The 26,507-nt window shown below is 50.1% G+C and overlaps 1 protein-coding gene and 1 long non-coding RNA gene across 2 annotated transcripts in view; both read left to right on the top strand.

The window, feature by feature from the left end:
• The window catches only part of LOC115619252 (F-box only protein 31-like), a 34,071-nt gene extending 31,482 nt beyond the window's left edge, over positions 1–2,589 (top strand). Inside the window, 1 exon segment of the mRNA XM_030511301.1 lies at positions 2,367–2,589. Coding sequence (XP_030367161.1) covers positions 2,367–2,589 — 223 coding nt within the window.
• Positions 2,590–5,475: 2,886 nt separating this feature from the next.
• Positions 5,476–25,802, top strand: LOC115619157. The gene is made up of 3 exons (XR_003994937.1): positions 5,476–5,897; positions 14,281–14,285; positions 25,792–25,802. It is a non-coding gene; the product is annotated as an uncharacterized LOC115619157 (long non-coding RNA).
• Positions 25,803–26,507: the final 705 nt, after the last annotated feature.

Below are 26,507 nucleotides of genomic sequence, written 5' to 3'. Positions count from 1 at the left end.
ATACAATAGACTCATTGATCATGAAACTGGTCTGGTTTGTGCTTCCAGCGTGGCCATCCCCTCTATACATTGGGAGGTATATAATGAAATATTTTAGCAGTTGCATATCTTTTTTTTTCTCCTCAGGGGGTCAACCTACGAAGGAAGCATTCTCTTTCACCCCCCGTTCCCCCACCAGCCTATTTGCAACAGTAGTTGAGAGTTCTGAAGGTTTTGGATGGCCTTTGAATACCCTTGAAACCTGCCTGCTGATTGTGCTGGGGATCAGCATGTTGGCAAACATACGGAGTGTGTTATACCCACGGCCATCCCGTCCTGGGAACACCCTATTTTGTCTGATCTCGAAAGTTAAGCAGTATCGGGTTCAAATCTGGTCTAGGGTTAGAGGATGATATAGGAGGACCACCAAGAGATTTTCCCTGAGGCTGGACAGTCATGAGCGGCAGGGTGTGTGGGATATTATGGGCAAGTATCTAGGCCAGTGGGCCCCTCCAGTGCTTTGGAACTTCACCCCTGAACAAGTGCAACATCCAGAAAAACGAGTAAAACACTGAAACGAGGTGTGCTGTCGTCCTGGTTATACCAGAGAGGGACAAATCATGGCAACGTGCTGGGGCTTGGCCTATGCCTACAGAGCCCTGCTCAACACTATCCAGCACCTTCAAAGGGAAAAAAATGTCTCTGGATCTGATGGCAAATCAACAGACAATGCAGCTATGCCAACTACAAGCACAGCAGCTACTCAAACCCTGACCACAACAGACAACGCAACTACTCCAACTTCAAATACAGCAGCTACACCAACCCCAGTGACAAGCACAGCAGCTACTCAAACCCCTGCAACAGACATTGCAGCTACTCCAACCCTAGTGGCAGACGCTGCAGTCACTCCAACCACAGTGACAAACACTGCAGCTAAACCAAATGGCCAGTTTGTGACAATGTCTGTTGCCCCTATAAGCAAAAGCAAACGAGACGCACAAAGAGCAACCCGCGAAGCGAAGAAAGATGAAGACCCAATGCCATTACTACATGCAACAGCATCTGAACAAGAGTTACTACTACGTGGGTCAGAGGAAGAGGAAGAAGAAGAAGAGGTCACTTCTCGACCCCGGACCTCAACCAAACTGCGGAATATGCGAAAAGATTTCACCCGTCTTCCAGGGGAGCACATTGTCACCTGGTTGCTCCGATGCTGGGACAGCGGGGCAGACGGTCACAAACAAGAAAGTAGGGAAGCCAAGCAGCTGGGATCACTTGCTAGGGAAGGAGGAATTGACAAAGCGATTGCAAGAGAGAAGCGAGCCCTCAGCCTTTGGAGGCGGTTCTTGGCAGCTGTGAAGGAAAGGTTTCCCTACAAGGAGGATGTTCTGAGTCGCTCAGCCAATTGGACCACGATAGAGAAAGGCATCCAGTCCCTGAGGGAATCAGCCATTATAGAGATTGATCTATGGACTAGGGAATGATATCTTTCTCTTTGTGTGTGGGTGTGGGTGTATATATATGTGTATATATGGGACAGGGGCGATGGTGTGTTGACAGATGTGGGATCTGAGCATGACATGAATGGTATGGAATAAGGGGTGGACACTGTCCTGGGTTCAGCTATAGCAGTCATTTTTCTCCTTAGTAGCTGGTGCAGTGCTGTGTTTTTTAACTTTCAGCCTGGGAACAACACAGATAACACCGATGGTTTTAGTTCTTGCTAAGTAATGTTTACTCCGACCAAGGACTTTCTCAGTCTCTCATGCTCTGCCAGGGAGGAGGGGAAGCCGGGAGGAAGCAGAGACAGGACACCTGACCCAAACTGGCCAAAGGGGTATTCCATACCACAGCACGTCATGCCCAGTATATAATCCGGGGGGAGTTACCCGGAAGGCCTAGATCACTGCTCGGGTCGGGCTGGGTGTTGGTCGGCGGGTGGTGAGCAATTGTATCCTCTCCCCTTGTTATTTCACTAATCATTATTATCATTGGTGGTAGCAGTAGTGGTTTTGTATTATACCTTAGTTGCGGGACTGCTCTTATCTCAACCCATGGGAGTTATATTCTTCCGATTCTCCTCTCCATCCCTCTGGGAGCAGGGGGAGGAAGAAGGGGGGGAGTGAGCAAGCGGCTGTGTGGTTCTGAGTTACCGGCTGGGCTCAAACCACGACAAATAGCAATGGAGAGTTTCTTAAAATGGCATCAATGGTGTTTTGTGCTAAGAACTGAGTGTAAAACTGGCTGTTTTGTAGCACCTGGCAGTGTGTTTGACAAGGGCTTGATCACAGCTTTGTGGTTTGGGGGTTTTTTTGTTTTCTTATTAAATGTTGGGTAATTATGGCTGTTCTTGCATCTTCTTTGCTATTCTTGTCTCCTTGCAGTTATTATGGGATGGGGCTTATTGCTGGTCACGGCTTCACCAGCCCCAAGCGAACACCAGCTGTTTTTGTTCTCTTCGATGATGACTGCTTTGGATTCATCTGGCTGGAGCTCAAGTCCTTCAGTCTCTACAGCTGGATCAAGGTCTCCTTCCAGAATGCTGAAGCACCCTCCCATAAGGCTTTTGATGAAATGCTGAAGAACATTCAGTTGGTGGCTACTTGATGGGTGGTTTGTGATGGACAGGGCTTGGGGTTGCAAAGGCTGCTGCACTCCCCAGCCAGGGCTGGGATGGGGATTCTTTGCTCTTGGTACCTCTGAAGAAAAGCATGCACTTTTAATAAAGCCTTTTTACCCCAAATGTACACATCCCAGTTAAAATATCCATGACTGCCCTTTCCTCCCTGCCACTCCACACTGCTCCCTAGCAGTCCTTGTTACCCAGTCTGTAACATAGCTTTGTATAGCTGGAGGGATCCTGCAGAGGAGGAAACAGACCTTTCTTATCGCAGAAAAAGAATGTATTGGAACAAAAATAACTCTAACGTCAGAGCTGGATCAGAAGAACATCCAATTGACTGGATGGACACAAGCCCTCTGCTCTGACCATTAGCAGTCTCCTGTGGAAAGAGCTCTTCAAGGAAGGGACTCATTTAAGCCTTTGCTACACTCCAGAATGATCTGTCCTCCTGGGACACTTGCTTTACCCTCCTGAAACTGTGCAGTCCCCAACTGCAGATTGGGTGGCTGCTTAATGTCACCATTGACAAAGCATGTCCTCCTCTCCAGAAACCTTTCTCTGGGTGCATCATTGTCAAGAGAGGCTGGTGTAATACCTGCAGTCCTTGGCTTAGTAATTTGAGTGGGTAGTTTCCTTTTGAGAAATTCCCTCAGCTTGGCAGCAAGGGGAGGATTCACACTGTAAATGACAGTGTGTGTAGTGTTGCCCTGGCTTCTGGAGCTTGATGGATGTGCTGTCCCTGGGGCTCCAGGTCTGAGTGTCTCCCTGAGCATGGAGGAGATTGATTCTTTTTTCTTACAGGAGCTGAGTATGGAACTGGAAGTGAGTGTAAATTGCAGAAGCTGGTGTATTCAAATCGGCTTTGTACCGGAAAGGTTCACCTCAGATCTTTTAAAGTGGGTCTGAAAGGAAGGAGAAAAAAGAAAACCAACTGTGAAATAAGCCCAACTGCAGCCTGCTGACTCCTGTCTGTGACAGGCAGCAGAAGGTGCCACACTGCCAGTACTGATGTGACCCCAGTTATGTGTCATTCTTGTATCAGGTTGCCCTACATATTCTGAAGGAGCAATGAGGGATTCTCCTAATATTGCTGTGGCTTGTTCTGGTGCCTTTTACAGTTGGTGCTGTCAGGTGGATGCTGCTGCTCTTCTCATAGGAACCTTCTGTTCCCTTTCTAGTCGCACTTGTTTCATCCAAGAGGACTGCTGCTTCCACAGAAAGCTCTTGGGCTTAATTTCTTTCTATGATACCTTCATTCTGTATGGCAGACCTGAGTTCTGCTGGAAAGGAGACCTTCCCAGGTCTCCCCTGTGTGGAGAGAAAAGAGCTGTTAGTAAGGAATCTCTTGGTTACAAGCAAAATACATCCTTTGTTACAGTTGCTCTCTGGATGTGATGATAAACTCCAGGTTTCTTCTCTTCCTGCTACCAGCCACATCAGTGTCTAACAAAACTCTGCCTTTATATCTTCTGCGGGTTTTGGTTTGTAAATGTGTCTGTACATGTGTTGTGCCAGGAGGATTCAGGCCCATTCTGTGGAGAAGTTTCAGTCACTGCCTAGTTTTGCTGCAAGCAGCTTTTATTCTTGCTCTCTCAAGGGCTTTTTGCCATTTCTGGCTCTTGAATGTTTGCTCAAGCTGTGTGAGAACTGAGTCTCCAGCAGAGACTTTGAGCAGGATTAATTCCTGTCTCCTTGGATATAGTTTTACAAGCCTCCGGGATTTTGAAGGCGATTTGGGGCACTTTTTCCTTTGTTTCCTACTGCTTTGTCAGTAGTGAAAAACCTGCCTCACTGTTAGAGGTGAGGATGTGAAGCGCGGTTGCTGATCTAGTGAATAAGCTATAAAAAGTAGGTTGTTTCTGAGCAGCCTGTTAGAGGCATTCCCGTCGGCATCAGCAGAGGGAAGAGTTGACTTGGATCTGACCCCACTATGCAGGGCTGGGAGAGAGGAAGGGTGGTAGTTCTCTGAGCCTTGGTGCATGGGCAGGAAGGTGAGCTGAAGCAAAAATTGGGCAGCCGAGCTGTGTACAGAAGAAGAACATAATCTTAATGCTTAATCTCACAGACAGAGGTTTCCAGCTTGATGATGCAGATTTCTGGGATTCCTAAAGACGTTAGGAGTTTGTTTGGCATCTGGTGGCCAGTTTGTCTTGGAGCTTGCTGTTAGGCTGGTGCAGCCAGTACGTTGGCTGCTTTGTGTTCTCCCTAACAGCCTAAAGGGATGAGAGAAGTCCCCTTGGGCAGCCATTTAAATCACTTGTCCCTAAAACTAGTTCTATTTCAGCTGCAAATGGATCCATTTGCATTGTGGATTCCTTCTTCTTTCAATGTCCCCACTCACCAAAAAAAGATACAAATCCTGAAGTTTTACGTAACTGACTTAATAGTGTTTGCTTTTTGTTTTTTTTAAAGTAAGATTGAAAATCCAGACTGTATCGAATGCGCTGTGAGCACTTGGCCTGAGACCTGCCTCACTGTCTCCCTGTCTCCTAAGTACAGACACTGCCTCTGTAGCCACTCTCCTCCCTGTAATCTGCTGTGTTTGGTTGGCTGAGTGTGTAAAGGCAGCGTAGGTATGCTCTGCTGATGTGTCATTAAATGTTTTAGTAGTTACCACCTGTGGCTTAAATTCCCCAGGAGTTTGCTGGGGAATGCAAACCCATGGATAGCAGTTGGTGTTTTGCTCAGTGCTGGATATGGGTCTGCTTTGTCACTTGGGTGAGGACCTGTTGGGTTGTGCTGTTCTCCAGGCTAAGATAGTTCTGCTTGTAGCTTGTCCCTTCCAAACCTTTGCAGTGGCAGCATTAAGGATCTCCTTTCCGAAGGCGAGACCTGCTTGGCTGGCTGGAGAGAAGGGCTTTGCAGAGGCTTGATGCCCCCCTGCAGGAACTTCTCACGGCTCAGCTTTGCCCCTGTAGTAGCATCTTTTTATTTATACTGTACCTGATTGGCCTTAAAGTGTCAGAGTGTGCTAGTCCTGATTGATTAAAGGCAAAACTGCTGATACCCTGTGGCTTTATTCTGTCTAGAGCAAAGGCAGTGAAGATAGTAAATTCTATATTAATACTCCTCCTCTGCCTTCTCTTCTCACCTTCTGCTCCTCAAAGCCTGGCAGGCTTTTGTGGCATTTCAGAAGATTCCCTCTGATTTGGCTTAGGGTGAAGAAAGCTGTTGAGATGGTGAATTTGGAGAGACTGGCATAAATGCTCTGGGTGCTCCTGTGCCTTTGCTGGTTCCTTTGTGCATGGCTACATCAGTGCTTTCAGAGAAAAGCAGAATAACATGATGAGGGGTTATAACTTGCAGTTCTGAAAGCTTTGGGAGAGGGGAACGAGCAAGAGGAGTGAAGCCAGATTTGGCAGCAGGCAGTTCAGATCTGCACATCGGCCAAGCGGGATGCAGCTGCAGCCCTGGTCCTGCCTTTCCTCGTGGTACCTGTGGAAGCAGTGCTAACAGCACAGTGTTTTGCTGTACTTGTTCATGTTTGGTACCAGCTGTACCACCCCCCTGCATCCCCTGCCTGCTCCCTGAACCCTACTTGTCCAGCTTGCTGGGATAATTCTGTGAGCTGTTGATAGGGATAATGTGTGGTGGTGCCTTGCAGATGGTGATAAATTTTTGGTGCTGACATGTCCTTGTCCTGTTCTCTCTGTAGAAAAATCTTGGGGACAATTGGCTTTATTTCTTGATCCCAGATGGGTGGAAAATACTGGGGAAGATGGAAAACAACTTGTCAGGGGTAGGAATACTCTCTTGGCAGAAGCCTATTGGAATAAATACAGCGCTTGCAATTAGGTTGCAGAGCAGCATTGCCCTAATTGCCACAACAAGACCTAAGGCTTAATTCTAGCTCAGGAGCAATAAGCAAGTGATTGACTTATGTGTTCGGGTTGTGTTGTGCTCCTAGATCATGCTTTTGGAGTTGTCAAAACACATGGGTTTGGCCAGCTGGAAAACAGAAGTATCAAAGATCCTCATCCAGCCAGTTTGTTTGCCTTGGGCCTGACTTCATAGCTATAAATGTGCTGTGATCGGGCATTGTGGTTGTAGGAGACTCACTGCAGTCCACATAGACTTGTCAGGCTTTTTGTTTTATTGAGGAGGAGGAAAAAGGATGGAATTACTTGTAACTTTGGCTGTCAGCTTCCCACTGGAGTGAACAGTACAGTACTGCCACGGCTACTCTGGAATGGGACAGCAGAGGTCGGGTGGCAATGATGTAGGAAAATCGTACTGGGGAGAGAGCAAATTCATGTGCAAGTGTGCTTGGAGGCATAAGCTACCAGGAAAGAAACAAAATGCAGCTGGCTCAATGTTTACTTTTAAACAAGGATGACTTTTTATTGCTTTTTATTAATTTAAAACTAGTGGAACTTAATGGGAGTGTTGGGTGTTGTGTGGAACTGGGTTGTATAATCTTAACTTGCTAGTTTAGGAAATGATAATATATTAACTCTGTCTTGTAGCTGGTTGCTCACGTGGCCAATAATCTTCTGTTGCATTCAGTTGCCAAAGGATTGCATGCTGGCCTTCACTGCAGGCCAGACAGACAGTGTAACTTACCAGTTGGACAGTGAAAGATTTGAGATGTGTGATCAGGCGGTGGAGTAGAAGATAAGTTACCAAACTGAGAGTGCCACTGACCTTTTTTGTGTGCACGTGCTGAATTATGATTCTGTTCTTTGTTTGGATTGCAGTGTTTTTAATTTTTGAGGAAAAGAGCACTCAGATCAACTGTGTTCATTAGCTTAATTAAAGCAATCTGCACTTTTTTCATTTATTAATACTCCTACATCCCTGTTTCCATGTGTATTTTGCACTCACTACTTCAAGATGACACCAGTAGATTAATCTAGGCATCTCCTGTAGACTTTGTGTATAAATAAGTCTCTATACTTCTTAAAAATGAAGGTGAAACATCATATCCTTGCTTCATGCAGAGGAAAAGATGAGCTTTTCTTTCTGAAATGCCATTTGACATCAAACACCTTGGTTTCATGCCACAAGTATCCCTGTGGAACATGATAACTGTAGTTTAAACAACTTGCCTGAGTTTTGCCTGTCCTGTTTGTGGGTTTGAGAGGAACAGGCTAGATAAAAGCCAGATGTGACTTTGCAACACTTTGCCTACTTCATCCCAGGTATCAGAAAGCTGAGCAAAATGTGTGTGTTACTTTTACACCTGGGGAGGGACTCTTCCTTAGGGACTGTAGTGGTAGGACAAGGGGTAATGGGTTCAAACTTAAACAGAGGAAGTTTAGATTAGATATAAGGAAGAAGTTCTTTACAGTGAGGGTGGTGAGGCACTGGAATGGGTTGCCCAAGGAAGTTGTGAATGCTCCATCCCTGGCAGTGTTCAAGGCCAGGCTGGATGGAGTCTTGAGTGACATGGTTTAGTGCAAGGTGTCCCTGCCCATGGCAGGGGCATTGGAACTCAATGATCTTAAGGTCTTTTCCAACCCCAACTATTCTATGATTCTATCATTGTTACCTAAGGAGCCTTTTCCAATTTCAAATAATAAAAAGCAAAGTTTTGTGACCTTACTTCTGTTTGCTGCTTTTTCCTCTGTTGTTCCAAAGGAAAGTAAGAAATGAGTTCCAGCCTCCTGATGTGCAGCAGCCTGTCTTCCACCACATGATAAGAATTAATTTTCCCTTGTTTGGATAATTGGTGAGCAGTTGAACTGATTTCCTGAAGATGTGAGGCACACACCCCCACACACTATGCTGCAAAATCCCAGTTCTTCTCTTGTTCCTGTTTTCTGTTTGCACCCCCTGCATCTACCCAGGGGTGTCCATGGTGCCCAGCTCCCTCCAACAGCAGATGCTGAGGCTGGCAGAACTAACAACCTGAGCCCTTGACCAAGTCCTTCTGCCCTCTGAGCCACAGCTTTCCCTTTCCAAAAGGAAGCATGTAAGCACATGGTAATCCTGAATTTAGTTGGGTTGGGTTTTTTTTAGTTGGGTTTTTTTTTTTTTTTGTGGATTATTACTATTTTTAAGAACAAACCTTGGCCATGGAGCACTAAACTACCAAAGTTGACACATGAATTTCTAATCTGGAAATGGCTCTGCCTTAGTGCTGGCAGTTAATCAAGGCCAGAGCGTGCAGTTAGAGCTCCTCAAGTGCAGTTCACTGAACATGTGACCTCCTCCTTTTCCCCTGTTTGTTTTTTTACCACCACCACCTTCCCCTAATGCCACGAGTTAATTTTCTGGTGCTAAAGGCACATCTGACTCCACTCTTTTATGTGAAGTGTTCTTTATATAATCACACAGTCGTTCAAGCCTTAGCAAGGGAAAATGGTGTAACATGCAGTAACTCCTACCATATGTTTGGCCTTCAAGGAGCACAAATGTAGTTTCTCAAGTAGCAGCATTTCTGAATACCAACCACATGCACCTCTCAAATGCTGGCTTGCAACCTTCCCTCTCCTTCCAAGGAAGGTACAAGGAGATGTGAAGGTTCAGTGCCAGGTAGCTTAACACCTCCTGGAGAGGAGTGAGGCAGTACGGGGCTAAGCCTCGCTCACCTACTTTGCTGCAGCCCCTGGACAAGGAGTGAGGAGGTATCCATGACCTGGATGAGATGTTCCTCAGCAAGTGCATTCCTCCTCCCGGCTTGGTGATGGATGAACTGCTTTTTTCATCTGCTGGGGTAAAGTCCCAAGTGTCAGGGCTGGTTATAGGCTGTTAACTGTAGAACAGGAAGGGGGTTGTCCCATAGTTGTTAGCTTAGAAACCGCAGCCATGCAAGGGTAGATTTTTCCCTCTGGGCAGATGGAGATGGTTGCTGTGAACAGGCATGTCCCACACTGGCTTGGGGACTGTGTTTGCAGCTGGGTCTTAGTCTCCTCTTAGGGCCGTATCTCTGTTCCACCAAAGGGGCCACCACTGCCATTTGTGGTGATGCTGCTGATTCCTACATGGCTTGTTTCTAAAACCAGCAAAGCTTTGGTGCCCTAACACAGAGTCAGAGGGCTGTTGGTTCCAGCCAGGAAGGAAGGTAGGTCTCCATTCTCAATACTGCAAGTATGTGCCTGAAAACCAGTTCTCTGTGTGAGTCCAACTCCTGGCAGCAGCTGCAGACCTTACCATGGGGTAAGGATGGGGTGTGGAAGCTGCATCAGGTTTTGCTATTCCCTCTCAGCGCAATTCTTCTGCCTTTCTGCCCAATGCTGATTTTATTTTTGGCTGGTTTAAGACATGCACTGCTAGGCCCACCTGGATTCTCATGCCAACTGGCCTGGCAAGCCAAACTGTGCTTGGTTCAGATGTCATGTAAACTTATCCAGAGCATCAGCACCCTTGAGCTGTGTGAAATACTGTCTTGCACTCTGTCTGATCTCCCTGCTCCCCCAGAAATGGGAGGGAACAGCAGCTTTTATTCAGTGCCACTTGGAAGGGTTGGAATTTCTCACTGTTCTGTGCTTATCAGCTATCTAGTTTACCCTGAGCTCTTTCCTCCCTGTGAGAGGGGAACAGCATCTGCCTTCCCTCCTGGTGCAGGAGGGGCTGCGTCAGAGGCTGGGCTCCATGTTGAGTCCAGGGACCAGGGGAAGAGGGAGGAACCTTACCCACCTCGCTTTGTGCTCCAAGGGCTGCTGTTTCCCAGTTTCCAAACCAACTGGGGGAGTGTTCGGCTGTCCAAACCTGTGTGTGCCCTCTCCTCTTTGCATCTCTCCCTGGTGCGCAGGCTGGGAGAATGATGAGCAATTTGGTGTGTATTTTACTCACCCCCCTTCCCAGCAGGACTTTGTTTCTTCTCCTCTTCCCAGTGCAAAAGGTTACTTAGTAACAAGCTCTACGTGGCTAATTAAAGATTAATGAGCTCTTTCTGCGGTTCCTTAGAGCTGTCACCATCTGGCTTGCTCACTGCCAGCTCCTGCTCCCTTGGGACCCGGGATTTAATGTCACAACGCCCCTGTTGAACCCCGCTTTGGGAATTACCCTCCCCGGATCCAGGGTCGCGGCAGCCGCTGCTGGGCCGGACTGTGCTGCTCCGCGTCCGCCAGGGGGCGCCCAGAGACTGGGCACGGACACGTGTGCGACATCTCACCGGGGACCGGGCACCGACGGGACTGGGGACCGCTGGGGCATCCATACCCCTGGTGGGGACACTCGGGGGCACCCACAGGGACTCAGCACCCATAGGGTGCTCTGCCGTTGCCCTCCGTTTCTGCCCCAGCCTGCTGCCGGGGAGCAGGGGGACCTGTGGACCTTGGTGTGCAACTTTGCCAGCAGCCGCACCTGGAAGATGCCTGGCCCAACTCCACCCAGTGGGAAGTGCTGACCTCTGCGAACGCAGTACGGGGTAAACCAGAACGCCAATGCAAAGGGCTGAGAGGGCAATGGGACTCTGCAGCCACCAGCCATCAGCTCCCTCTGGATTATTCAATAAGCACCTCATTTGATGCACTTCCTCCCCTGCTGCCTGCTCTGTCCCACTGTCCATCAGTCCAGGCTGCTGGGACATCTCCCAGTGCAGGCAGGATCCAGGCTGGGCGGAGCCAGAATGACAATGTTCCACTGGGGCTGGGTCTGCCATTGGGGCCCATGGGCTGCTCTGGGGTCGGACTGGGAGAAGTGCAAGCTGGAGCATCTTTCCTGCTCACCCACCAACATGCCCTTCCCCACTGGGTCCCAAGTGAGCCGGTTCCCATCAGCACAGTCTGTCGCTTGCCAAACCCACCTCAGCTACTGTGAACATGTTGTGCCATCCCTGAACCAGGGAGGATGCAGCTGCTTTAAATTTATGTGTTAAGTTCACTCCCATCCCTCTCTCCCTGTCAGCCTTCATGTTTCACCTCTCTTGCAAATGTTCTTCTCGATGGCTGGCTTCTCCCTGGGGCTTTTTTTCACCTTCTCACCCCTCACCTCCAAATTAGTCACAGGCTGGGGCAGGTCCCACAGCTCACCCTAGTGCCTGCAGTCACCGTTCTTCTCATGGAACTTCATTTGACCCTGTGTCCCTCAACCCTCATTACCATAATACCCGAGGCCCAGAACAAGTGTCCTTCTGGCAGTGACCTTGTTGCCTGCTGCGGTGCATTTATCCCACCCTTGCTCCCAGCATATTAGGAGGGTGATTTGCAGCTAGCTGCCTGATATCCCTTAATCCTAACTGGAGGAGGCAAGCTCCCGTTATCTGTCACTGCATCAGCAGTGCTCACACTGCCTAGCTCAGCCCCTTGCATGTTGCTGCTAATTAAAAATGAATGAGGAGGGGGATGGCCACTCTAGAAAGGAGAGGTCCTGGATATTATTTGTGCTCCTTTCTGAGCATCTTGCTTGCTGTAGAGAGGAGAAACCTGCCCTTGCTAGGACCATTCCCAAAGGCTCCAGCATGGATAACGCATTTGATTCATCCATGACCACATCTTGACTTGTGCTGGTTTGTTAAGGAGAAGGTGCCAAATTGGCCTTCTACTGCATGGTGCCTGACACAAGGGCAGCTGGAGGTGATCACCAGCTGGGGGTAGCCTCCTCTTGTCCAAAACAAGCAGATAAGGTAGCTATGGGGAAAAATACGGCTTAGAGATGGCAGGCAGCTGGGAGCAAGGTAGCAGAGGCTGTACCCAAGCTCTCATTGTACATACAATTCTCTTCTCCCTCTTTTTCTCTAATTGCACAGCGAGGCCTGCTGGGCACAGCCTGTTTCTTACTCCATGCTGGTACAAAGCTCTGTGGAAGGGGGCTGGGACATGCTGAGCTGAGAACAGGGAATAAGACCATGGAAGAGGGATCTAACAGGTTTGGGCTTTCCTGGGGAATGATGCTCAGCCTCTCAGCGAGCTGTGGCCATGATGGTAAATCTCGAGTGCTTTGCTCCCAGGGGGTGTGGGAGTGCTGCCCTCAGAGCAGTGGGACAGGTCCCCCCCACCCCAGCTACCCTGACCAGGGCATCCCTGAACCCCCTGGGGTGGATGGAGGCATTGGGGCAGCACCACAAACAGCCAGAGCAGGGTCTTCACTGGGGTCTGAGCAGATTTAATGCTTTTCTTTAAGCCTCTTGGGTGGGATCTCAGCTTCTCCCACTGGGCATGGGTGCGAGCCCTCTGCAATCTCCTTTTGCAACCCTTTCCTTGCCTGCAGCTGGGTTGTTTTACATCTGAGAGGGCTCAGGGAGACAAGGTAGAATTACAGCATTACAGACAAAGCCTTAATATAATCTTCCCTGTATGAACAGCATTGCAGGGAGAAGACACAGAGAGAATGTTCTGCAGAGTGGGCTTCAAATGAGGCAAGCTGCCATTCAGGATGTATGCTGAATTGCTTCATCACCACTCCTAATGGCTTAACCAATGCAATCCATATTAATAAATCAGAGCAGGAGTAGCCTCTGTTCAGCTCTGCTGCCAAGCTGTGGTGCATCCAGAAATAAGGGCAGATTATATATTGCAGGCAGCAGCTCTGTATATATCTTGTGCAGCTGCCATGACTTGGCCTTGGTATTGACTGAGCCCAAGGAAAGACAATACAATCAAATCCGTCTATTGGCATCTGAAGGATTAGCTGAGTCAACCAGGAAAAAGCTGAGCTAATTTATTATGCTATTTCCAGTACTGAAATGTACCGTGGATGTAATTTCACCCTCAATTACAGATCCCACCATTCTACAGAACATAATTATCAAAAATGTTGTGCTTTGCTGTATTTAATGTTTGGATTTGGGCATTGCAGCGGCGTGGTGGCAGCTCTGCAACCAAGGCTCGCTGATGAGATCTGGGAAGTGGAACCAGCAGAGATAAAATGAATGGATCTGTTCTCTCTGGCCAAGGAAAATGTGGTGCAGAGAGGAGAGTGTCATAGATGTGTTGGCAGAAGGACCTGGCAGGCTCTCATCCACCATGCAGGGCTGTCACCAGCACCAGGTCAGATCAGTTGCAGCTTTTTCTGTCCCCCCTGAGGACAGAGAATCCCCCATTTTCCATCCTGAACCCCCTAAAGTGTCATTGGAAAGCCCAGCACAAAGTCTGGCTTTTTGCAGCTGCCCTTTGGGTATCTCCCCTCTGAGCCAGGAGAGCATTCCCCAGCACACCAGTGCCAGCCCCAAACCCTCTGGTAGCCCTGGCTGAACCCTCCCCAGCATCAAACTATCCCCAAACTGGTGCCTGCTCTCCGGGACAGGGTCCCCAGCAGCAGTGAGGGCAGAGCTGCCTCCCTGCCACAGCCAGCCCAGGCTCGCAGCATTCGATGCCCTTCGGCATCTGCGAGTGGATGCATTTCAGCCACCCTGATTTAACTCCCTCTGCAAATCTGGGCTGGTGGTGGCAATGCTACAACATGGCCTGCTGCAGGGTGGCATGTTGGGGAGATTTCCCAGGAAACAAACCATTTCAAGGGAAAAAGAACACCAACCAACCAACCAACCAACCAAACAAAATAATCAAACCAAGATGAACTGCAAGGAATCCACAGCTTTAACAAAAAACTACCTCTAGTTTACCAAAAGTTTAGTTCTTTGCTGGTGAGTCTGGCAGCATTGGAGGAAATGGGCTTTGCAGGGGTCCCTGGGGGCTATGGGGCTGGCTGCTTTCCTAGCCCAGTGCAGGTGAAGGCAGCAGCTTGGTGTGACAGAAGGGCCCAAAATAGAAACTTTACCACAAGTGGGGAGGAATAATACTTTTCCTGCAACTGTGCAATAGCCTCGAGGCTGCTAATGTGGTGATAAGTGGTTGTTTGCTGTGCTCTGGAGCAAGTGTGTTTTATCTCTTCCTTGTTCCAGCCCTGGAGAAAAAGCCCAGCGATTTTGCTGCCATGGGACCACCAGGTCTGTATTTTATTATTTCTCTATTCCGGCAGTGCCAAGAAACCTGATTTAAATTGCGTAGCATGACAAGGCTGGTGGCCTGGCTGTGTTCTTGGGTTAAAAGCCAGAAGCAGAAGGTGCAGGGGAGCTCTGCAGCTTTTGGGGGGCTGAGCTGAGCAGATCTGATGCCTTAATTTGTGGTGTTTTGTGGGTTTGGGGGAGTCATGGATGCAGATGCTCCAGGCTGCTCCCTGTTTTGTGGCGCCAGGAAGAGGAAACATTTGCAGACTCCTGCACAAACAAGAGGCCCCGAGGAGGAAACACCATGAGCCAGGCTGGGGAAAATTCCTAATCTCCTTGTGCAAAACCCAGGGCTTGAGGAGAGGATTAAATCCCAGATAAAACTGGGATTCCCCTCTCCTCCTCTTCCTGTCCTGCCCCAAAACTGATGCTTTCAGGTAAGGCGATGCCACTGCCTCATGCAGGAGCACAGTGATGTCAGGCAGTTTTAGTGGTGCAGAGTTTGGTGGGTAGGAGAAAACCTTACCCACATCCTCCATTAAAGACATGTTAAGAATATTGAGCTAATTTGAGCTGGTTTATTAGCAAGCAGCTCAGGGTGATAATGTCTGTAACAGTTTAGTGGCCAGTTGCCTCTTGCAGCAGCAACACTGTGCAGGTTTAGATGAGTTTTTCCCTTTATAAAATTCTGCTAATCCTTTCCTTTTCTTTGCATCTGCCATGAAGCATGACAGATAAAACTGAAGACTTTTCCCAGCTTCAGCCCATCTCTGGGAAAGAAAATGATATTAAACTTGAAACAAATTACATTGTGCATTTGAGTGAGGATGCTCGAATGCATTTTCTTTTCCTAATGACAGAGGCAGTGGGAATTGTAGCACCATTAATTTCTCCTTTTGCCTCCTGCGAGTTGTCAGCAGCTCTCCCCCTCACCTAATAACTACCTCAGCCAGTGGGTCAGATGCTCTGCTGCAGCCATGGCACCTTTTGTACGAGCTCAGTGCTGGAAAATAACCAGGAATAACAGGAAATTCTGTGGGATGAAGCTGGGAGCTGCAGGGTTTGCAGTGAGCTCCGGAGGAGCCAGCCTGGCCCCAGCATCCAGGGCTACTGCTTCCCGCCATGTTTCCTTCTGTTTTGTGCCTTTTGAACCTTTTGGGGTTTCTCGCTGGTGGTAGAAGGTGGGAGATGGGATGGTTGCCAGGCTTTAAAGCGTTTCCAGCCTGGAGGAAAATCAGCCATGCTGCCGGCTCTTGGAGTGGGAAACTGCTGCTCGGAGGGCGATAAAGGTTATTAAATGTCAGGGAGAAATAAAGCTGCCTTCCCCCCTCCGGCTGGGTTGCAGGTGCTTTGTGCTGCAGTTGGAGCAGTGGGAGATGGGGACTGGGGCACCGGAGCAGCTGCTTCAGGGCATCCCATCAACTCTTTGGGATTTGGGTTAATCCTTGAACACTTGGGGGTCCTGGCCATGGGTCAGGGACCTGCAGACTCAGCTTTACACAAGGACAAAATTAAATGGGTGTATTCCCTTCGCAGGCACAGCCTCACAGGGGGCTGCATGGGTTTGAGCTCACACTCCAGGCTTTGGGATGCATCCAGCCACCTCTGTTGCTGGCTGCTGCCATTGCTCCAACCCTTTCTCAAGTCAGCCTGGCCATCTGCATCTCCCTGGGAAAGAATTATAAATAGATTCTGCTGCTTTCCTTTCCCATGGCATAACTTTCCAGCACTCTGCAGATTACATGGAGGCTGAGGGTAATTATAACACCTTCGTCCTAATTAGCTGATGCCTGTTTCCCTTGCTGAGCTTTCCTAACACATGTGCTGTGGCAGATGTTTGCTAACTGAGGATCCCAGGGAGACACGGAGAGGCTTTTTCCTCCTTAAAGAAGTTAGCATCAAGGAGGTATGTGTCTTTGACAGCTTATGGCAATCTCTACTTTGCTCAGTGGAGAGGTAAGTGGCAGTTGGCTTGTGCAGTCATGTCCCCCTGATGTGGGTCCAGCCATGGGGTGACCTCAGGGAGGGCAGAGCATCACCCGAACCGAGGTGGGGAGCGTGTGCTCTGGCATCTTCTGCTCTATGTGGATAATACACCAAACTGCTGTGGTTTGGGGCTCATTTTGTCACCTGGATCCCAGCCACGATTTACTGGAAAAGCTGGAGATCAACACAGGGCTCATCCCCTTCAGCTTTTCCCCTGTGTCTGGTTAAGGTGAAGAAAACCCTGTGTTTTAAACCACATAAACACCCAGCAAAGGGGAAGGTGCTCGGCAGCACCTGCCTGTGTTCAGCTCGGTTACAGTCAGTGCAGAGGGAGGTTTCCCATGCCCTGACTGGTGGTGTGCCACGGATGTGATGTGCTAGCAGGGTGTGAAGCTGGAAGTGCAGGCAGATCCCTGTCCTTAGACACTTTCCTAAACGAGGAGAAGGAAGCTCTGGTGACCTCTGCATTAGAGATTCAACCAGGAATAAGGAAACAAGAGGATTTTCCCAACTGTTGTGCAAATAGAGGTGTTCAGTATGGGAGGGTCCAATTTAATGCCATAAACCAGATTGGATTAGGAAGGATTTGCAGAGGGCCAGTCTGAAGAACAGCTTATTTAGGCTTTAAGCAGCCATGTTGCAACTATACTTGGTGTTGCAACATGCTGTTGTGTTGTATGCTCACGTTGGGGTGTTGGGTTTGAGGGCTCAGTGAGCAGCCAGGAGCTCCTGAGCTGGGCACAGGGGAGACGGTGTTGGGTGGCCATGGGAGGGTGATCTGGGCTCTGAGAGGGCAAGGGAGGAAACAGCTAGATAAGCACCACAAACCCAACATCTTGTCTTGTGAGTCTGAACCAAGTCCCTTACCCATGAGATCATGGAGAGCGAGTATCCCCTTAGGGCTTGGATGGTTTCATACTGTTGTGAGTCTTTTTAATGTGAATTAATCTAGCATTATGCAAATGGCTCTGTGGTGTGGAAGTGTCTTGTTGCCCCTGTCCCACTCCATGTGCTTTTGCTGTGCTCTGGGTGTGCTCATGGGCATGGCCCTGCCCAGGCTGCAGCCACAGCCCCCATTCCTTATAGTGGGATTTTGCATCACATCCTTTTGTCTTCAAAACCCCATCTCCTTTCTGGAGCTGTCAGCGCCTTCCCCTGTGCTTTGTGCCCAGCCCCACTCTCCTGGGCTGCTTTTTGCTCAAGGCTGTGAAGTAAAAAATTGCCCAATACCTTAGTAACTTCCACAGAAGAAGTGTTTCCCCTTGTAGCTGCATGGTAGGTGGGGATGTCACCCTCTGCTCAGCACCGATTCCTCCTCTCTGCCTCCTTCCTGGTGCTGGAGAACCAGCCTGGCAGATGTCAGCTTGGCTGTCTCACGGCACCCACCTACTGCTGGAGTCATACTGTGTTGGGATCAGGGAAGGAAAATTGGCCACTTTAAGTGTGTGACAGACACAGCCACCCCCAGAGTCTTTGTCTGTGAAAAGGGGGATGGAGTGATGAATATCCACATCAGTCGGGGGCAGAGGCAGCTTTCTGTGCACCAATGCTGCAGCTGGGGTCCAAGGTGGGTCTGTGGGTGCCCACAGGCTCTCTGCAAACGCACCATGGAGGGAGGTGGGTGCTGGAGGATGGATGCAGCTGCAAGCGTGGGGAGCAATGGGAGATGGTTCCCAGCTGGGGATGGAGCTGGAGGGAGGGGTCACTCCCCCATGAGGGTGTTTGGGGGGGGACACCATCATGGAGATGTTTCCACAAGCTGCTTGGAAAGTCTTGAACATCTCATATGTTCTCATATGTCCAGAGGAGGGCCACGAGGATGCTAAGGTGGCTGGAGCACATCCCATATGAAGACAAGCTGAGAAAATTGGGGCTGTTCAGCCTGGAGAAGAGAAGCTGCGTGGAGACCTCATAGCAGCCTTCCAGTATCTGAAGGGGGCCTACAAGGATGCCGGAGAGGGATTCTTCCTTAGGGACTGTAGCGATAGGACAAGGGGCAATGGGTTCAAACTTAAACAGGGGAAGTTTAGGTTAGATATAAGGAAGAAGTTCTTTACTGTGAGGGTGCTGAGGCGCTGGCACAGGTTGCCCAGAGAAGCTGTGGCTGCCCCATCCCTGGCAGTGTTCAAGGCCAGGTTGGACGAGGCTTTGAGCAACCTGGCCTAGTGTGAGGCATCCCTGCCCATGGCAGGGGGGTTGGAACTAGATGATCTTAAGGTCCTTTCCAACCCAAACCATTCTACTATTCTATGATTCATATGGGTGCAGGTGGGTCCATAACTCCAACCTTGGTGGAGACGGGCTGCCCTGGTCCTTGGCTGCTTCCAGCCCAGGCAGTGTGCCATGGCCAAGTCCCATGGTGGATGCTCTCCTGGCACCCTGGGGCCTCTCCTCAATAAGGTGAATCATTCCTGGGGAGGGCTGTGAGTTACCAAAGCAGGTGGAGCAAGCACAAAACTGCCCATCTCCCATCCCAGTGCCAGAGGCTGGGTTTTGTTCAGCACCAGGGGCATGTGTGCTGGTGTGTTCCAGGGGTTTTTATCTCCTGTACTCCAGTGCAAACCCCAGGTCGACAGCAGAAGATAAAAACCCACGACCTGCAAGTCATGCTTTAATGATCAGACATCCACATGAAAACCCAACCAGGGGAAGGCAGAAAACCCCTCACCATGGTATTATATAAAAACTGGGGATCTGGGATATGTTTTTACATACAGGCAATTAGTAACACACTTGGATTTCTGCTGAGCTCAAACTTTCTGTCACAAATGGGTTGTTTCCTCCGTGGGCTGCTGCTGCTGCTATGTGTGTGGTGTGGGCAGCATCCCCTCTGCATGGGGATGGACGGGGCATTGAGCAGTTCCATGCTAACTGGCACATTCTGAGCTCTCCGGATGAGAACGCTCCATGGCAGGAGTGACTCACCCATCTCTCTCCCTCCTGTGTAACTTGAAAGGACTGAAAAGCCATGCGGAGGCTTTTGACACTCTTCCAAGAGTGCCCTTATGCAGCAGCATCTGGGTTTGGCCAGGCTCTGCTGGGGATGGTGCAGTCCCAGCACCAGTCCCAGCAATATTTCTTTGGGTTCATGCAATTTGCTGCTCTTGGGCCATCCCCCCACAGCATCTCCTGGGGGAGAAGATGCTGTTGTTACAACCAAGCCTGGTTTTTGCTCCCCATGGGTAGCAGAGCAGGACTGGCTGTTGCTGCTGGTCCTCCGGGGTGTGCTGGGTCAGCGATCGCCACCTCCCTGCCCGTGTGGGATGCTTGGATACAGGAGTACAAAAAGGGGCTCTGCTCTGGGTTTCTAGCCTCCCCTTGCTGTCATGGGGTGCGTGGCATTGCCTGGGCAGTGCTGCAGAGCTGGGGGGGCTGTTGCTCCCCCAAAGCACCCTCCTTTAGAGAGAGCCCATTGGGTTAATGTGGACAGTGGCTGGCCAAGTGACAGGGTCCTTTGGAAGTGCTGAGATGCCCTGACAGAGCATGGCAAGGGTGGGGGTGGAGGGGTTAGTGGCCTCCTCTACTGCTTCTCTTTGTATCAGAGACTCCCTGTCACTGTGAGCACCCCAAAATTGCTACTCAGGCATGTAACACCCCCTCTGGGACATCTCTCCATGGGGTCTTGCCCTTTCCCTCTCTTCCATCTCTTGCTATGAAATTCCTGGAAACTTTTCTCCAACGGTGTCAGGGGAGAAGCTGGATTCCAGCAGTGCTGCCCTCCAAGTGAGCAATAATTCCCTGAAGTGTTGCCCTCGTCCCGCCACACGCTGCACCAGCTGCTCTCACCTGGTTTCTTCTCCCCACTGGGGCTTTTCTCCCTCTGATCTCAATTGGTGGTTTTTGTCCCTGGAGTGGCTTATGTGGGGAGGAGCAGAGCAGGTAACTCACTATCTTCAGGGCTCTGAGTGATGGGGAGGCTTAAAAAACAGTTAAAGGTGATGGAAAAGGCTGGAGAACTCTCTTGATGGGGAATCCACTTAATTTTCCTTAATAATTTGGATGCCTGTGTGTGCAGTGGCTTGCACAGGCTGTTTTGGGGGGGTGATGAGCTCAGTGTGGGGATCCTGCTGCAAGGCAAGTGCTCTTGCAGGGGAAAGGGGCCATCACAGTTCTTGAGAGATGCCCGCGCTCGGCCGGCCATGAAAACTGTGTCGGAATTGCACAATGAGCTCTTTCCCTTCCCGTTGCTCCGAGGCAGCGTGGCAGCAAGCCGGGCTCTGCGTGCAGCCATGCGTACCTGCATGGGCACCTGCGATGCGCCTGAGCTCCAGGGGGAGGGATCGCATCATCCCCGCGTCGCCCTCTCTGGCTGATTCCCAGTGTGCCAGCCACGCCAGACACAGCCTCACCGGATGCTGCTGACAAAGGAGCGCTGAGGCTCCTGGGTGCAAGTAAAAGCAAGGGCAGGAAGGGAGGGCAGCATCCGAGGGACATCAGCTCCGCTGTAACCCCACATGAGGACAGGCCTTGGCATGGTCCTCCCCGCTGAGATTTAATCCATTCTCTTTCCCCATCTCCTGCTGGGAGGACACAGACCTTGCTTTAAACTCAGCCTGTAGGTTGGATGCATTCATCCTCCTGGGGTGTGATGGAGGGTCCCTGGGTGCCCTGCGGGTCCCTGGGCTCCATCAGCAAAAGACTGCATCTTTAACCATGAACCCAGCAGTGGAGGCTAGAGACAGTGTCTCCTGTGGGAATGGGGGGATGAGTGGTTTTGGGGCAGGGGAGCTCATGTCCAAAATACAGCCTGGCCACCAGCATCCCAATGTGAAATTTTGCCAGGTGAAAACTGGAATTGCAGAATAAACAGTTCCAGTTTCAGGGCTCCCTGGGTATGTGTGTGCATGGCAGGGGGGGCAGTGAAAGCTATACTGCTTGGCAAATGTTAAAGAAGAAGCTGCTGCTTGGCACAAAAGCTGGTCTTACGCAGTGCAGGTCTGTTCAAGAGACATTTAATTCCCTTCTGAAGTCCAGGCAAATGGGGAGCTGCCATCTGGTGTCTGATGGCAGCAGGAAGAAAGGGCTCTTTGCAAAGCAAGGCAAGGTGGGAGCTTGCTGGGCTTCAGATTGTCTTGAAACAGCTCCATTATTAAGGCTGAATGAGCTGGGTCTGTAGAGTGACCCATGTGGGTTAATGCTGGCCTGGGGAAGGCGAAGGGTCCTGCCTATGGCCAGCCCTGCAGATTGATGCTGGGGCCTAGTATCTAGGGAATAACTTTTATTACGTTGCAGAGGCTGTAACTTCTCTGCCTGCAAGTGGCTGGGCAGTGTCAGGGTAACACAGCTGTGCCTTGAGGAGGACACGGCTTAAGCCCTGATAGAACAGGGAGCGTGTCCTGGCTGCCAGCACAGGGAGCAGAGCAGGTCCCCCTGAATGCGCCTGTAGGGAACCTCATCGACTTTGACACCAAAACACCCACCTGCATCCCCTCGGAGCCCTCTGCCCCCAATGGCAATGGGCACCTGGGGGACACGGGGGACATGGCTGGGGAGGAGAGCAATGCCACCGAGTCAGCAGACAGCAAGAATGACATGGGCAACTCTCCCCAGCACTGGGGCAGATGATACCACCGCTCCTCCTCCAACGAGTCCTTCTCCTCCAGCCAGAGCACCAAGTTGGGCCAGGACAAGGAGATGACCGAGCGCCGGGAGTTCATGCGGCACTACGTGGAGATCTTCACCGTGGGGTGAGCAAACGGGGCCAGCGAGTGCTGCTGAGCCTGCTGCCAGGGGACATCCCATGGGATGGGATTTGGCTGCTCTCCCACTCTGGGAGCATCGGTTTGTGTCCTTCCCTGTGCTTGGCTAATGCAGCTTGTTGCTCTCAGCCATAACACGGTGTCAGAGCAAAGAGAGATGCAGGCTCTGACTTGCATCCCTTTCTTGGGCACATCATATTTGAAAAATCATGGCAGTCAGGTGAAGTTCCCGATGACTGGAAGAAGGGTAATATAACCCCCATTTTCAAGAAGGGGAAAGTGGAAGACCCGGGGAACTACAGACCAGTCAGCCTCACCTTTGTGCCTGGCAAAATCTTGGAGCAGATTCTCCTGGAAAGCATGCTAAGGCACATGAAAAACAACGAGGTGGTTGGTGACAGCCAACATGGCTTCACTAAGGGGAAATCCTGCCTGACCAATTTGGTGGCCTTCTATGATGGAGCCACAGAGCTGATGGACAGGGGCAAAGCAGTTGACGTCATCTACCTGGACTTGTGCAAAAGTGTTCGACACTGTCCCGCATGACATCCTTGTCTCTAAACTGGAGAGACGTTAATTTGATAGATGGACCACTCAGTGGATAAAAAACTGGCTCGATGGCCGCACGCAAAGAGCTGTGGTAAATGGCTCGATGTCCAGTTGGAAACCTGTAACGAGTGGTGTCCCTCAGGGATCAGTGTTGGGACCGTTCCTGTTCAACATCTTTGTCGGCGACATGGACAGTGGGATTGAGTGCGCCCTCAGCAAGTTTGCCAACGACACCAAGCTGTGTGGTTTGGTTGATACGCTGGAGGGAAGGGATTCCATCCAGAGGGACCTTGACACGCTTGCGAGGTGGGCCGATGCCAACCTTATGAAGTTTAACCAAGCCAAGTGCAATCCTACACCTGTGTTGGGGCAATCCCAGGCACTGCTACAGGTTGGGTGGAAGAGAGATTCAGAGCAGCCTGTCCTGGAATCAGCTATAGCAGTCATTGTTCTCCTTCTTAGTAGATGGTGCAGTGCTGTGTTTTTAACTTTCAGCCTGGGAACAACGCTGATAACACTTATGGTTTTAGTTGTTGCTAAGTCATGTTTACTCCGACCAAGGACTTTCTCAGTCTCTCATGCTCTGCCAGGGAGGAGGGGAAGCCAGGAGGAAGCAGAGACAGGACACCTGACCCAAACTAGCCAAAGGGGTATTCCATACCACAGCACATCATGCCCAGTATATAAACCAGGGGGAGTTACCTGGAAGGCCCAGATCACTGCTCGGGTCGGGCTGGGTATCGGTCGGCGGGTGGTGAGCAATTGTATCCTCTCCCCTTGTTATTTCACTAATCATTATTATCATTGGTGGTAGCAGTAGTGGTTTTGTATTATACCTTAGTTACTGGACTGCTCCTATCTCAACCCGTGGGAGTTACATTCTTCCGATTCTCCTCCCCATCCCTCCGGGAGCAGGGGGAAGAAGAAGGGGGGGAGTGAGCGAGCGGCTGTGTGGTTCTGAGTTACCGGCTGGGCTCAAACCACGACAGTTCTTTTTGGCGCCCAACATGGGGCTCGAAGGGTTGAGATAATGACAGATCTGACCAGAGTGTGTCTAATCATATTTGTGATAAGCATTCATTGTTACTACTCGTCACAATGGTGATTATTTGGCTCTCAGACTTGATGCGCTTGATCTCAGAGTTTCAGCATGTTGTACCTTACTTACAGCCACTATTTGCTGTTTTAGTGTTTATCGGCTGGGAGGCCTGGGCTAAGGTTCTTGTTTCACTGTACTTCATGGTAATGACTTGTAATACAATAGACTCATTGATCAGGAAACTGGTCTGGTTTGTGCTTCCAGCGTGGCCATCCCCTCTATACTTTGGGAGGTATATAATGAAATATTTTAGCAGTTGCATATCTTTTTTTTTCTCCTCGGGGGGTCAACTTACGAAGGAGGCATTCCCTTACACCCCCTGCTCCCCCACCAGCCTATTTGCAACAGCAGTTGAGAGTTCTGAAGGTTTTAGATGGCCTTTGAATACCCTTGAGACCTGCCTGCTGATTGTGCTGGGGATCAGCATGTTGGCAAACATACGGAGTGTGTTTTACCCACGGCCATCCCACCCTGGGAACATCCTTTTTTGTCTGATCTCGAAAGTTAAGCAGTATCGGGTTCAAATCTGGTCTAGGCTTAGACGACGATATAGGAGGACCACCAAGAGATTTTCCCTGAGGCTGGACAGTCATGAGTGGCAGGGTGTGTGGGATATTATGGGCAAGTATCTAGGCCAGTGGGCCCCTCCAGTGCTTTGGAACTTCACCCCTGAACAAGTGCAACATCCGGAAAAACGAGTAAAACACTGAAACGAGGTGTGCTGTCGTCCTGGTTATACCAGAGAGGGACAAATCATGGCAACGTGCTGGGGCTTGGCCTACGCCTACAGAGCCCTGCTCAACACTATCCAGCACCTTCAAAGGGAAAAAAATGTCTCTGGATCTGATGGCAAAGCAACAGACAACGCAGCTATGACAACTCCAAGCACAGCAGCTACTCAAACCCTGACCACAACAGACAACACAGCTAATCCAAGTACAGCAGCTACACCAACCCCAGTGACAAGCACAGTAGCTACTCAAACCCTGACAGCAACAGACATTGCAGCTGTTGGTGTTACTCAACTCCCAAGCACAACAGCTGCACCAACCCCAGCAATAGACATTGCAACCACTCCAATCCTAGTGGCAGACACTGCAGCCACTCCAACCACAGTGACAAACACTGCAGTTAAACCAAATGGCCAGTTTGTGACAATGTCTGTTGCCCCTGTAAGCAAAAGCAAACGAGAGGCACAAAGAGCAACCCGCGAAGCGAAGAAAGATGAAGACCCAATGCTATTAGTACACAGAACAGCATCTGAACAACAGTTACTACTACGTGGATCAGAGGAAGAGGAAGAGGAAGAAGAAGAAGAGGTCACTTCTCGACCCCGGACCTCAACTGAGCTGAGGAATATGTGAAAAGATTTCACCTGTCTTCCAGGGGAGCACATTGTCACCTGGTTGCTCTGATGCTGGGACAATGGGGCCGACGGTCACGAACTAGAAGGCAGGGAAGCCAAGCAGCTGGGATCACTTGCTAGGGAAGGAGGAATTGACAAAGCGATTGCAAGAGAGAAGCAAGCCCTCAGTCTTTGGAGGCAGCTCCTGACAGCTGTGAAGGAAAGGTTTCCCTACAAAGACGATATTACGAGTCGCTCAGCCAACTGGACCACGATAGAGAAAGGCATCCAGTCCCTGAGGGAATCAGCCATTCTAGAGATGATCTATCATAGGCCGGATGCTTGGAATGCATCCGTAGATCCAGATGAAGTCGAATGTACAGGACCCATGTGGCGGAAACTTACACGGAGTGCGCCATCATCATATGCCCACACATTGGCATCAATGACCTGGAATGACGGAATATCACCAACAGTGGATTGCCTGATTCGTCAACTCCAAGAGTTCGAAGACAATCTCACCCCTTCCATCATTTCAGCTGTGGAAAAACTGTCCCAGGAGTTCAAACAATTGAGAGACGATTTATCCGATCTATCCAGCTCCCCACGCGTACCAACCCATGTCTCAGCTATTAACAGAAGGCGCCCTACTGCTCGAAAAAGAAAATATAGGAGGTAACGCCACGGGCCACACTATGGTTTTACCTGCGGGATCACGGAGAAGACATGAGAAAGTGGGATGGAAAACCTACCTCAGTTCTGGAGCAACGGGTGCGTGAACTGAAGAGGAGAACAATGGTCAAGGATGATCCTCCCAGGAAAGCTGCTGCTCCAGTCTCTGGCGAGCAGTTTCCCAGATGGAGTAGAAGAGCTGATTTTACTCCAGCTCCTGTGATAAGGAATACTAATCCCTTTCTACAAGACATAAGTGGAGAATTTTATGATCACTATTAGAGGGGCCCTGCCTCCAGCCAGGTGGAGGAGAGGGATAATCGGGTTTACTGGACTGTGTGGATCAGATGGCCTGGCACATCAGTCCCACAGGAGTATAAGGCTCTAGGAGATACCGGTGCACAGTGTACTCTGATGCCATCAAGGTATCAAGGGGTGAAACCCATTTATATTTCTGGAGTGACAGGAGGATCCCAAGCGTTAACTGTACTGGAAGCTGAAATCAGCCTGACTGGGAGGAAGTGGCAAAAGCACCCCATTGTGACTGGTCCAGGGGCTCCATGCATCCTTGGCATAGACTGTCTCAGGAGAGGGTACTTCAAAGACCCAAAAGGGTATAGATGGGCTTTTGGTATCGCTGCCTTGGAGACAGAGGAAATTAAGCAGCTGTCCACCTTGCCTGGTCTCTCAGAGGATCCTTCTGTTGTGGGGTTGCTGAAGGTCGAAGAACAACAAGTGCCAACTGCGACCACAACAGTGCACCGGCGGCAATATTGCAC

The sequence above is a fragment of the Strigops habroptila genome, chromosome W, assembly GCF_004027225.2.
Source record: "Strigops habroptila isolate Jane chromosome W, bStrHab1.2.pri, whole genome shotgun sequence".
Taxonomy (NCBI): domain Eukaryota; kingdom Metazoa; phylum Chordata; class Aves; order Psittaciformes; family Psittacidae; genus Strigops; species Strigops habroptila.
The sequence above is the reverse complement of the archived record's forward strand: the minus strand, read 5'-3'. Positions and strand labels throughout refer to the sequence as shown.